At 54.2% G+C, this 13,567-nt stretch overlaps 1 protein-coding gene across 1 annotated transcript; it reads left to right on the top strand.

Annotated features, from left to right (window-relative positions):
* Positions 1 to 385: 385 nt before the first annotated feature.
* On the top strand, positions 386 to 3,564 carry IRF2BPL (interferon regulatory factor 2 binding protein like). Its single transcript, XM_037832226.1, has one exon. The coding sequence runs from the start codon at positions 417 to 419 to the stop codon at positions 2,739 to 2,741; it is 2,325 nt and encodes a 774-aa protein (XP_037688154.1). The 5' UTR covers positions 386 to 416; the 3' UTR covers positions 2,742 to 3,564.
* Positions 3,565 to 13,567: the final 10,003 nt, after the last annotated feature.

The following is a 13,567-nucleotide window of genomic DNA, read 5'->3' on the forward strand; positions in this document are numbered from 1 at the left end:
GCAACCCCTTCCGAGCTTCCACGCACCAGCCACTCCGGGGAGGGGGCCAAGAGACAACGGCGGCCGGCACCGGACACCCTCGCCCCCTCCCCCCGGGCCCGGAGCTTCCCGCCCGGGTCCCGGGCACGAAGAAGAAGGCGCCTGAGCTCCCCTTCCCGGCGACACAGCCGCAGTAGAAGGTGGGGGCGAGGAGCCGGCTGAAGCTGTCCGCCGCACGGGCGGTGGAGCCCCCGCAGAGAGACGCTGCGCCAGCGGTGGAAAGTCGCGCTCCCTTCAGCCCCCGGGGCAGAACTTTCTCGCCCCCACCCTTCCCTCCCCCGCAGCCGGACTCCATCCCCAGCCGGCCAGTCTTCCCGGAGGAGAAGGCGCCGCGGAGACTGCCCGGGCGGGGGCCTACCTTCCCCAGGGCTGGCATCATGTCGGCGGCGCAGGTGTCCTCGTCCCGGAGACAATCTTGCTACCTGTGCGACCTGCCCCGCATGCCCTGGGCCATGATCTGGGACTTCTCGGAACCCGTATGCCGTGGTTGCGTCAACTACGAGGGCGCGGATCGCATTGAGTTTGTGATCGAGACCGCGCGCCAGCTGAAGCGGGCGCACGGCTGCTTCCAGGACGGCCGTTCTCCTGGGCCGCCGCCGCCCGTCGGGGTCAAGACGGTGGCTCTGTCGGCCAAGGAGGCGGCGGCAGCGGCGGCGGCGGCAGTCGCCGCGCAGCAGCAGCAGCAACAGCAGCAGCAGCAGCTCAACCACGTCGATGGTCCCAGCAAACCTGCGGTGCTGGCGGCCGCCTCCGGCCTGGAGCGTTACGGCTTGAGCGCTGCCGCCGCCGCCGCCGCTGCCGCCGCCGCCGCCGCGGAACAGCGCAGCCGCTTCGAGTACCCACCACCGCCGGTGAGCCTGGGAAGCAGCAGCCACACCGCGCGGCTGCCCAACGGCCTGGGAGGCCCCAACGGCTTCCCCAAGCCGACACCGGAGGAGGGACCCCCGGAGCTGAACCGCCAGAGCCCCAACTCATCTTCAGCCGCCACATCGGTGGCGTCTCGGCGCGGGACGCACGGTGGGTTGGTAACCGGGCTGCCCAACCCGGGGGGTGGCGGAGGCCCCCAGCTCACTGTACCCCCCAACCTGCTGCCGCAGACGCTGCTTAACGGGCCGGCCAGCGCGGCCGTGCTGCCCCCACCGGCGCCGCACGGGCTGGGCAGTCGTGGGCCCCCGACGCCCGCGCCCGCAGGAGGCCCCGCTTGTCTAGGGGGTGCCCCAGGCGTATCGGCCGCTTCGTCCTCGGCATCGTCTTCGAACTCGTCGTCGGTGGCCGAGGTGGGCGTGGGTGCTGGTGGCAAGAGGCCCGGCTCGGTGTCGAGCACCGACCAGGAGCGCGAGCTGAAGGAGAAGCAGCGCAACGCTGAGGCCCTGGCCGAGCTGAGCGAGAGCCTGCGCAACCGCGCCGAGGAGTGGGCCAACAAGCCCAAGATGGTCCGCGACACGCTGCTCACGCTGGCTGGCTGTACGCCCTATGAGGTGCGTTTCAAGAAGGACCACTCGTTGCTGGGCCGCGTCTTCGCCTTCGACGCCGTCTCTAAGCCTGGCATGGACTACGAACTGAAGCTATTCATTGAATATCCCACCGGCTCGGGCAACGTGTACTCCAGCGCGTCTGGTGTGGCCAAGCAGATGTACCAGGACTGCATGAAGGACTTCGGCCGGGGCCTCTCCTCCGGCTTCAAGTACCTGGAGTACGAGAAGAAGCATGGCTCCGGGGACTGGCGTCTGCTGGGGGACCTGCTGCCTGAGGCCGTGCGCTTCTTCAAGGAGGGCGTGCCCGGCGCCGACATGCTGCCCCAGCCCTACCTGGATGCCAGCTGCCCCATGCTGCCCACGGCGCTGGTGAGTCTAAGTCGCGCCCCCAGCGCACCCCCGGGGACCGGGGCCCTGCCGCCTGCCGCCCCCTCGGGTCGGGGCGCAGCCGCCAGCCTGCGCAAGAGGAAGGCGTCGCCTGAGCCCCCGGATTCGGCCGAGGGCGCGCTGAAACTGGGTGAGGAGCAGCAGAGGCAGCAGTGGATGGCGAACCAGAGCGAGGCGCTGAAGCTCACCATGTCCGCCGGAGGCTTTGCAGCGCCGGGGCACGCGACCGGGGGTCCGCCCCCGCCCCCCCCGCCGCTGGGACCCCATTCCAACCGGACCACTCCACCCGAGTCCGCCCCCCAGAACGGCCCGTCCCCTATGGCCGCCCTCATGTCAGTGGCAGACACTCTGGGCACGGCGCACTCGCCCAAGGACGGCAGTTCGGTGCACTCCACCACCGCGTCTGCGCGGCGCAACAGCAGCAGTCCCGTGTCGCCGGCCTCCGTGCCCGGGCAGCGCCGCTTGGCATCACGTAACGGGGACCTGAATTTACAGGTGGCGCCCCCGCCGCCTAGCGCCCACCCAGGCATAGACCAAGTGCACCCCCAGAACATTCCGGATTCCCCCATGGCCAACAGCGGGCCCCTCTGCTGTACCATTTGCCACGAACGTTTGGAGGACACGCATTTCGTTCAGTGCCCATCCGTCCCCAGCCACAAATTCTGCTTCCCTTGCTCTAGAGAGAGTATCAAGGCCCAGGGGGCTACCGGCGAGGTGTACTGCCCCAGCGGAGAGAAATGCCCCCTGGTCGGGTCGAATGTACCTTGGGCCTTCATGCAGGGCGAAATCGCGACTATCTTAGCCGGGGATGTTAAAGTGAAAAAGGAGAGAGACCCTTGAACCGCAGAACAACCACATCCTTTGCCCTAGACCAGCTCCTCTCCAATCCAGAGGGCCCCTCCCCCACTCACCCGGATCCTCCCTTCCCTCTCCCCCAAGATGTAGAATTGTGAATATAACAGACTGCAAAAAGTTAGTCTTATGTATAGACATTATTTTCGTCGTATGTTTCTATATTTTGAAACAAAGGTATGTAACTTCTTCATTTGAAGGATAAGCTGGTTTGTGTTAAGCAGTATAATATTGGTTGGGTCATTTGCATCATACTCGTTAGCATTTATTTGGTGGCAGAGTGTTTGCCTAGGTACTGAATTAATAGCCCTTAGCAAAGACTGCTGCTGGTGTGTATTTTTGTAAATGTTACACACTCTCTGAAAGGAAAAAACACACAAAAGAAAAAGACTTTTTTTTTTTCTTTTTTGCCAAGGCCAGTGTTGCTGCCTAAAAAAAACAAAACAAAAAAAACAAAAAAAAAATCATGCTATAAAAATGGTGACAGCTTTTTTCTAAACAGCCCTGCGTGTTTAAGTCTTCACTTTGTTTTTGTTTCTCTTTTTGTTTTTCTGTTATGTTTGCAAAATGGTGAGGGGGTGTTGGGGGGGATGGGGTGTTTTTTGTTGCAAGTTTGTGAGGGAGAATGTGTTGGATCTTCACGTGTTGTTTTGTTTTTGCTTTATTGATGCACGGATGCTTTTGAACAGTAGAGCGAAATGCTAGACATGAAGAATCTGCTGTGTTTGTCCTTTATACATTTCTGTAGTTAACAGAACACTGTAATGTGCCTTGGAGCTTAGTAACTTGTAATAAATTCAATTGATATTAATTCTGCCCCGAGTCAGCAGGTTTGTCTTTCTAGGGCTAAGGCCACACAGCTCCAACACAGGAGAAACCCTCTCCACTTCTGACGTAGAACACAAATGCTAATGCCTTTGCAAGCCCTCAGAGGTGGCATTTATAGAAGGCCCTGTGCTGTATGACTGCACCTCCCCCTCAGTACCAGGCTATTTACATTCACCTCTTGGGGAGGAGACAGTTGCTGACTAAGCGATTTCTGTTTATACTCTTCAGCATCTCTGTTTTCCGCCGGAAGCGCTCCCATCTGCAAATGGCATTGTCAGGAATGTTTTTTGGTTCCTCGCCCTGTGGCCAGGAGTATGTGCTGATACCCAATACAGCTGTAACTTGTGTAGGTGTACCAAAAAAAAAAAAAAAAGTCTAGAAAGAAACTAGGGTGTTCTGCCTCTGAAATATGCAGAAGTCACTGTCATTGCACTTAAAAATGCCACAGAGCTGGGGGCTGTTAGAGGCAAGGAGGAATATGGACAATGGGGAAGCAAATGAGTATACTCAGCCTGAACATTCCTGCAACTTCCAGCCGACATGCTGGAAAAGCAGTTTTTACCTCATTCATTACGCGTTTCTTCTTTCTCCCCCTTTTAATAATTATATCAGAATTCTTAGCTGGTCAGAAAGGGGTTTGCAGAGGATGGGGAATTGAGCTGCCCGTCCCCCCACATAAAACACTTCCTGAGGTAAAGGTCATTTGCAATAACAAATCCATTCCTACTGGTGAAGAAATGCAATTATTCATCTTATCAAATTTTTGGCAGCATTTGTGAGATGCAGAGGGGTGGGGGAAGGGGCGGTGGACAGGAATGCCTTTTAGAGCCCTGAGCCCCCTGGGGCTGAGACCGAACCTGGGCCTTCCTAGAGCTGGGAGAAGGCAAACTAACCTGGTTTGAACCTTGTACTTTCCTGGGAGGCAAATGGAAGAAGAGTAGAAAACAAAAGGGAGGAAGTAAAACAAAACTGAGTGATCCTATCTGAAAGTCGTTCCTGGCCACACCCCATTCCTGGGCGGAGCAAGCCAACCCAGGAGAGTCCCTGCGGGGACAGAGGAGTAAGTCAAGAGACTTGGCTTCCCCATCCCACCCCCATCAAAGAGGGAGCAGGAAGGTGGGGAGGTGGTTGTGGGTGCGGGCACGTTTGGGGAAAAACAAATCACTGGTTAGCCTAGAACACTGGTGTAGAGGCTGGGTTGATGTTGGGAGTTGCTGTTAATAACACCCTTTTAGTTTCTGTTCCTGCTTTGCCATTACCATTATTGAAATGGTGGCAACCACGAACCTGTGTGTGTGTGTATGTGTGTGTGTGTGGGGGGTGTGGATAAGTGACAATTGATGGATCTGCTGCAGCCTCTTCATCCTGCTACATGGGAGGTACCTGTTTCACCTCTTTAAGAATCTCCCAAATATAAATAGATATGCCTGTCAGCTTCCTGCAAATGGGTCCTTGCATTTTCATCCGCTGCCAAGTGTTGTATTGGTGCTTATGAGTCATGAAACCTATTTCCATCCTCTGGGGTAATTAACGGGGTGATAATGCATGGCAGACTGTAGGAAGGGTTAATTCTAAAACCCATCTCGCCTGGCTACCAATCACACATTTCACTTAAAGGTCTGGTTAGCTTTTCTTATAAGCTCATTAATAAAAACCAAGCATGTTGCACTTGGAAGGGCCTCTGAGGTGTTCCCAGCCCCCACTCCCAAGGCATACACTCTTAAAATGGGCAAAGCGCAACAGCCAGAGAATACAGAGATGGAGTGTCATGGGTATGATTTAAACACCACTGAATGAAGGAGTGGTGGGTGTAGCCACAGCACCGAACTGTGCATGTGAACTTGGATGCGTGGGTTACCTGTCCGGGTGTGAACCCTCTGGATACTGTTCGGTGGCTCCGCCTCTGTGCACAGCTGCTTCTGCCCCCTTGCAACTGTCTCTTCAATTGCTACGATATTACATTCAGGGACTGTTAGGATTATGAAACTCTTGGTTCAAAGCGTGCAGGTAGGAAAGGGCACCTAGCATTAAGAGCTGAGAACTATGTCGTTTTCTCCTCCTTTTGTCATTGGGTGCCGTTATTAGCAGGAGAAGCAGTAGCTATAATATTGAGGCATTCAGCAGAGGCGGTCAGTTTGGTTTCACTAAGGAAACATGACTTGAGGAGAGCTGGGGAAGAGGGAAGGAGGGAGGGAGTGGGAGGGAGAGTGCGGGTTGGGTGGAACTCAGGCTGGAAGTGAGTTATAACAGTACAGTTAATTAAAGTTTACCATAGCTAGGAGCCATTTGTTAAATGGCTGCACTCCCTTTTACCTTTTTTTTTTGGAACCATGTGACCTTCTCTTTGCTCTGACCCATTCAGCGGCTAGACTGGTTGGTTGCCTTAACCAGTCTTGGTTTGATCCCTCAGCTAGATTCCCCCTGCCCTAGAGCTTTCCACATTGGACTCTTAGGAAACATTTTTCCTCGCTGGTGCAGGAGGATTATTGCCAGTTTCAGAAATTCAGACTGAGGTGTCTGGATGGGCCTGGGCTTCATTTTCAGCTCTCTCTGGATCTCCCCACCCATTCCCTTCTCTCTGAGTGCCAAAGGGACCAACATTTAAAAATCCATATTGTTTTTATTGAAATGCAGTGTTTGTGCAGTTAATCTAAGCTGGATGTTTCTTTCAGCAGGCCTAGGTGTTAGGGCTCAATTCAATGGCCTTTAGAGAATAGGCTGATGGGGTACATTCTTGACCTTGATCTCAGAGGGCGATCCACTAGCGAGGATAGCTGCCCATGTCAAGTCTTTCATTCACGTGAGAACCTGCACGTGTGGGCATGCACCCATACGCTATCTACATGTGAGATTCCAGGATGGATATTCACGAGCACTGATTTTCAGCCTGGATTGGTTGATGTAATGAGTATTGAAATTCAGTTTTCATCAAATCACGATGGTTAGAGTGGGAAATGACCACTCTAGTGGTCATCTAGTGAAACGGTTTCTCAACTCTTTTGGGGTCCAAGACACCTTAGAAAAATCTGATAAAAAATTATGAATCCTCTTCCAGAAAAATACACAGTTACTTTACACATGGAAGTTTGCATACATTTTTTCCTTTTTAATATAAAAATTTATGAATTTATTTTTGAACAGATAATTTATTCCTTTGGTTCAAAATTTGAAAGACAAAAGGGAATACAGTGTAACTGTAAGTTTCCTTTCTACAGTTAGCCCCTCCCTACTCAATTCTCTGGAGGTCATCCAATTTATAAAGGGGCCCATGCACATCTAAAGCCCATCCATGTACCTTAAGGCTAGAACTGCAGGTCTAGTTCACCTACCTAGTAAAGATGAGGAACCCCAGGCACAGAGAGGTGAAATAACTTGTGCAAGGTCACACAGCAACAGAGAGCCTGGGTTAAATCCCTGTTAGGGAACAGTGCTAATGGACATTGGAACAATTGTTTAAAGGACACTTGGCTTAACTTGAACTTTATATGAGGAGTGATGATGAGGAGGGTAAAAGGAGAGTGGGTACCTAGTGGTGTGGGTTTCAGTGTTTTCAGCAAATTTTGGAAGACAGAACAAGTGTTTGTCCCTTGGTCTCTTCGGGAAGGGGATGTCCAGAGAAGTTTCTGGATTCCTGACTATATATAAACGTCAGGTGGGCCTGAATTAATTGCTGGAATCTTTTCTTAAGCTTTGGGCTGTAGCTCTTTGCATTACGTACCTCCTCCTTGCTGATCAGAAATTTTCAAAGGTTTAAAGATAGAAAGGGAATTGACTCCAAAACCGACCAGGAATGACCATCTGGGCACAGAAGGACAGGGCAGGGGGAGAGAGGGAGACTGCCAGGATTGCTTCCTCCTTCCCTTGAGACTTTGCTTTCTCCTTGTTGCCCACCTCCTCCCCCCAGCCCTCTCTGTTCCACTGCTGAAGGAAGGGACTCATGCTGTTCCAGGTGCCAGGTCACGTGCCTGGTAGATGCACGGGAACCCATCCAGTCTTCAGGCCAGCCTCCAAGGAGGGTGTGATGACTCCCCCTTTACAGATGTTCCAAGTGAGCTCCCAAAGGTTAACACCCCAAGGCCATCCAGAGCCACTGCAGGTCAAGGCCAGGTCAGCCGAGAGCCCAGGCTTTCCCCAGGGCTGCACGCGCACCAGGCAGAGGGCTCTGACTTCAGACCCGCAGGCCCCGGGAAACCAAGGCCTAGAGCTTAAGCCTCATGACCCACCCCTCTCCGGCCTCTCTGGGGTCTCCTTGTGAGCATCCTCGTCACCAGTGCTGCCCTTGGGAGGGGCTGTCGGGATGCCCCCAGGGGAGGGCATTTCCCACGGTTAGTGTTCTGGAGGCTGAGCAGGATTTCCAATCAGGGATGCCAAAGGGAGGCTTTTCTTTTGAAGTCTCCCTCAGTTGCCTCCAACCCCTGAACTTAATCAAATAATGAGCCCACCTCTTTTTCAGCATTGGTGGAACAAAGAATTAGGCAGGAAGCAGAGGGGAGCTGTAATTTCTAAGGTATATTTCTCCTAAAGGGAGCATCAACCCCTCTAGCCAGTACATTCCTTGGGCAAGGCCTGAGGGAGGGGGGTTCTTGCTTGTTTAACTCAGGCCTGGCTGGGTTGTTCTGTCTCTTGAGGCCACAGGTGCACGTCCTCCAAGTACGGGTCTGTGTGCAGGTGGTGGGGTTTGGTCCAGGAAAGCTGACCTCTTTGTGGGCACCATAATGGTGGGTCCTGGCTCAGGCTGGACCTGAGAGAAGAGAAGGGGCCCAGCCTTCCACCTGTTCTCCTGCTGGCTCCAGTCTCTGCCCACTTCAGGCCCAGTCAGTTCTTTTACACATCTGAGCGTGTCACACCCTCACTTAGAAACCTCCCTTGGCTCCCTGTTGCCTTTAGCAGAAAGTCCAAATTCCTTAGCACAAGAAGCAAAGCCCCCCACCATCTCTTCATCCCAGAGGTATTTTGATTTTCAAAAAGGTATTAATTAGACACAGTTAAAAAAAAAAAAATCCAACATCATGAAAAGAGTCGCAGTGAAAAGTCAGTCAATCTTTCTGTTCCAGACCTTCAGTTCCCCTCCACAGAGAGAAACAATGCTGGCAGTTATTTTGTTTGTACTTTCAGCAATGTTAGATGCACAAAGAAGCCTGGAATCTCTCGTAGACATCTCCTGGGGGTAGAGCAACAAGAAGAAAGATCCAGGACAAGGCACTAGACTTGGGTCAGAGCCCTAATCTGGATCTGAGTGTTGACTCCAAGGTCAGCAGGATGTTCCCTAACCCACAGCTGGGCCACATGTGTGTGTGTGTGTGTGTGTGTACAGGTGTATATGTGTGTATGTGTACATGTGAGTATGTGTGTATGTGTGTGTGTGTCTTTGGTCCACACACACTGTACCTACATGGCTGGGATGAGTTGGGTTGCCTAAGTAAGACCCTTTCTGGCCTGTGGCCTCAGGGTTCCCTGGAGGGAATGGAGGAGGTGGTGAGTGGGGAGAGAGGAGATGGGGCCATGGCTGTGGAGGCCAGTTTTTCCCTGCAGTGTCCAGAACCTTCCTCGGCAACAGCAGAACCTCCCTCCCTTTCCCATCTCCCACAGCAGCCCCAAGAAGCTGGAAGGATTGCATCACTAATAGCGACTGAAAGAAAAGGACAAGAGAGGAGAATTACTGAGTGTAATCTTTTGACCAGACAATGGACTGGGCATTGTCATAACAGTCACTCCCACTTTACAGTCAACTGAGGCACAGAGCAGTTAAAAACTCACCCTGTCAGGCCCCTCTCTCCTTTTCTCATGTCTGAAGGAAGTTCATACCTTCCCTAGCTCCACTCTCCACCAGCTCACTCCCCACCAGCCCAGACCCTTCCTGGGGGACTGGTCTTTGGAGTTGTTGTGGGGGGAGGAGTGACCACCTGAAATCTGGGGGCCCCTGGCAGCAGCTCCAAGCTGCAGCATCAGGAAGTCCGGTGGCAGCTGAGAACAGGTTTGGGCCCGGGAGAGGCGGCTCTGGAATGCAAAACCACATGAACATGCAGGAATTAACTCTGCACCCCTGGGTCAAGGCCCAGATGGTCATGTGCCCACCCCACCCCTTTGTCTGCCGTGAGCTGTTGGCCCCCAGTGTCGGTCTGCCTTGGACCAGAGCTGGTGGCAACTGATTCCTGGCTGGAGGAGTTACCAACCAGCCCACTCCAGGGGGGGGCCAGGGACCCCAATACTCAGAGGGGGAGCCTCTGGAATTAGGATAGTTTCAGAGGAGGGAGTCAGGGAGGCAGCAGGGTGCTCCCAGGGTAGAAGTGGAACCAGGATTGCTGGGGCGCCCAGAGAGGAACTGCCAGGCAGTGCTCAGCCTCACGGGGGTGAAGCTGTCTGGCCAGGCCACCCGCTGGACGCAGCTTCTCAGGCCCACGCTGGCTTGGCCCCAGAAGGGCCTCCTGGCAGCCTCAGAGAGTGGGTAACCCAGCTGGGGCTGGGAGAGGCAGGGCAGCCTTAGGACCCTTCCCAGACTCTGGCACAGCCTGCTGCCTCGTAACTCCTACCTGTCCTCAGCCTTCCCCTCCTTAACCCCGCAGAGTGGGGCACAAGTGAGGCTCGGCAGGGGTCTGCCAGCCAGAGCCCTTGCTCCGGCATGCTGGGGGCAGGAAGGGCCTCTCTGACAGCCTCTGCCTCCTTTCTCTTCATCCCACGTTGGCCTCCTCTGTCGGGGTCAAGGCCTTCTCCCTGGGAACCTGCTGAGTCAGAGCCTGTGGCCTCCTCACCCACCTGCCAGTGGCTCCTTCCCAGGGCTCCGTCTCCTCCCCACTGAGGCTGCGGGGCCTGGGTTCTTGCTCCGGAGCAGTCGAGAGGAGACTGCTGGAGCGCCCACCGCCCCGGCTGTGCTTCTGCCTGGAATGCTGCTCCCTTCTCCTTTTGATCTCCTGACACCCCTCCTCCTTCTCCTTCAAGACATCTGACAAGTCAGTGCTTCAGTGAGAACTTGTATTCACCCAATTAACTTTCATTGATTGGATGTTTGGGTTCAAATTCTGGCTCTGCTCCAAACTCCTGCACCCTCCCTGGGAGATGGGGATACCCCTCGTGGGGTTGTGGAAGATTTAAAAGGCCTAAGGCACGGGATGGGCCCACACAGCCAACCCTGGGCTCTTTGGCTCTCAAGGAACGTTAGCTATTCTTCTTTCTCTTATTCTGGGCACTCAGTGCCAGGAGGAGGTGGGCAGGTATCTGGTGACCTGTGCTGTGCTCTGGGGCCCACAGGGCACAGAAAGGGCCTGTCCCACCTGGGCACTGGGGAAGGCCCCTTCCAGAAGGTGTGCCTGTACAGGAAGGGGAGAGAAGAGAAGAAGGGGCTTCCGGGTGAGGCGATGGCTTGAAGGCAGGAGAGCCAGATTCTCCCGCAGAAGGGGACTTGGTGTGGCTGTAGTCTGGGGAGAGATGAGCAGGGTGAGGGGCTTGGAGGACCTTGGGAGGGCCATGGAAAGACTCTGTGAGGGCAAAAAAGAGCAGGGAGAGACACAGTCTGATTTGTCTTTGGAAAAGATCACTCTGGCCCCAGGGTGAGAAATGAATTGGAGTGGAAGGAGAGCGGAGGTTGGGAAACCAGTCGGGAGGCCATTGCAGTAATCCAGGCAAGAGGGGACAAAGCTGAATTAGGGAGGGGGCTGAGGTACTGGGGAAGGATGAGAGTTGGCCCTGGTGTCCCGTTGCATGACAGTGAGGCAGAGGCAGAGAGGAGGCGGGGTTTTCGCTCAGCTCCTGTGCCTGGGAATGCAGCAGGGGCAGCAGGTTTAGGGGCAGAGATCCAGGTTGGTTTTGGACAGCAGCCTGAGGTGCCATGGCCACCCACGTGGTGATGACAGGTGAGCAGGTGGGCGTGCAGGGCTGGGCTCTGCAGACAGGGCTGGGCAGGAGATGAGTGGTGTCCCCTTTGAGGCTGGTAGTTGGAGGTGTGAGTTTGGATGAGATCCCTGGGGGAAAGTGGTCAGAATCTTCACAAGAGGGAAGGCTGGGAGCACCCCTAGCCCCCCTTCCAGGGATGGGGGACAAGGAGCCTAGGAGAATGAGTAGCAGAGAAACAGAAGGATGGTCACAGCAAGTAGTGTCCTGCCTGCCAAGGAGATGCTGCAGAATGGAGTCATGGATAGGGTCAGGTGCTGGGCTGCTGTCGGGTGAGGTGAGGCCCTATAGGTGTCAGCTGGATTTGACAGTGGGGAGGGGTCTGGAGACCTTGACCTGGGCAGAATGGAGGGGGCAGAAGCCAGGATGAGAGTGGTAGGAGAGGTGGGGAGGTGTGGAGACAGCCAAGGCCCAGCTTGTCCCACTGTCTTGGCTCTGAAGGGAAGAAGAGAACCTGGGAGCCAGGGGGCAAGTTGGGGGGATGGGTTTTATGGAAGTTGAGTGAGACATAAGCATGTTTACAGAAAAAGAGCTGGTAGAGAAGGGGTGGTTTAATCTAGTAGAAGGGGCTGGTCATTAATGGAGGGACAGCCTTGGAGAAGGGAGGACATTCACAGGGGAGGCAGTATAGAGTACTGCAAAGTCATTGTCTTAATAATAGCTGCCATTTTTGTGCTGCTTACCAGGCACCATTGAAAGTGCTTTGCATATCCCGACCCATCTAGTTCACACAACAACCCTATGAAGTAGGCACTATTATTATCTACATTTTACAGTCAAAGGAACCTGGGCACAGAGAGGTTGAGTAGCTTGCCCAAGATTACACAGCTAGCATGTGGTGGAGCTGGTGCACCAGGATTTGCCCGCTGGCAGTGTATGGCGTTAAACGAGCATAGCTTCTGGGGCCAGACAGCCTGGGCTCAAATCCCAGCTCCTCCTCCACTTGCTTGCTTTGCCTCTCTGTCCCTCAGTTTGCCCACCTGAAAAATGGGGGAGATAATTGTACCTATTTCATAGCACAGAACCCCTAGAGCACTCAGAGCAGGGATTGATACGTAGAAAGCACAGGCAGAGGGACTCGCCTAAGACAGAATTGGGCCTCCCTCTTACACCGGGAGCAGAGGAGGGTGCCAGCATGGGGGTGGGTGGAGAGACTTGTAGAGACTCCTCAGGCTTTTGGGTAGCATTGGTTTATTTATGGGTTCTCTCCTAGATCAGGTGAGACTCTTGCAGGGAGATCTAAGAACGGCTTGGGGTAGAAGTGAAGAAGCCTTTGGGGGATCAGACACCTGTCTCCTCATTCTGCTGGGCAGCTGTGGGGACCTCCTGCATGTTCCTCTGAGCCTCAGTCCTCCCAGGCCAAGAGGGGAAGTGATGCCCACCTTGCCAGGTGGACTGTGGTGAGATTAAATGAGAGCATGTGTGTGAACAGTTGTGCCCAGCTCAGTGCTGCTGCAACAGCTACCTCCACCACCTCTATCGATATTGATGGTATTCTTAGCAGGGGCCAGACACTGTTCTAGAAAGAAATTATTGGCATTATTACTAGAGCCTCAACAGAGAGCCTAGATACTCACAAAATGTTGATGGGATGAGGAAAGAGGGTTGCTTTGGGCAAGAATCAAGGAGGGGCTAATATTAATTTGTCAGAAAAGGAAAGCAGGGCAGTGGCTCATAGGCCCCTCTTGCCTCACCCCATCTGAGAAGCCCTCTATGGGCTATGGTTGGCAGAGGCCTCTGGGTGGTCCCCAGTGGCACGTAGATGTCACCTGGAGGACAAGTGTCCTAAGTACCCAAGGACTCTGGGAGAATCCAAAGGAGGATGAGGGTCCCAAGCACCTGAGGACTCTGGGAAAATCCAAAGTGTGGGTGGCTGGGTCTCCAAGGAAGGGAAGAATGTGCTTCAAGAGGCTGGTGTTCTTGGGGCCCACGTTTCTAGTATGTTTGATTTCCCCTGGAGGGGAGGAGTTTGTTTTGGGGACAGTGTGGGTTCTGGGCAAGGCTGGCCTCACTGGTGTGGACCTGTATAGTCAGACTTGGCCTGTGCTCAGAAAAACATGTTTTTAAATTTAATCCATTCCTGTGGGTGTGAACTGATTGTA

This window comes from Choloepus didactylus, chromosome 4 (genome assembly GCF_015220235.1).
Source record: "Choloepus didactylus isolate mChoDid1 chromosome 4, mChoDid1.pri, whole genome shotgun sequence".
In the NCBI taxonomy this organism is placed as follows: domain Eukaryota; kingdom Metazoa; phylum Chordata; class Mammalia; order Pilosa; family Megalonychidae; genus Choloepus; species Choloepus didactylus.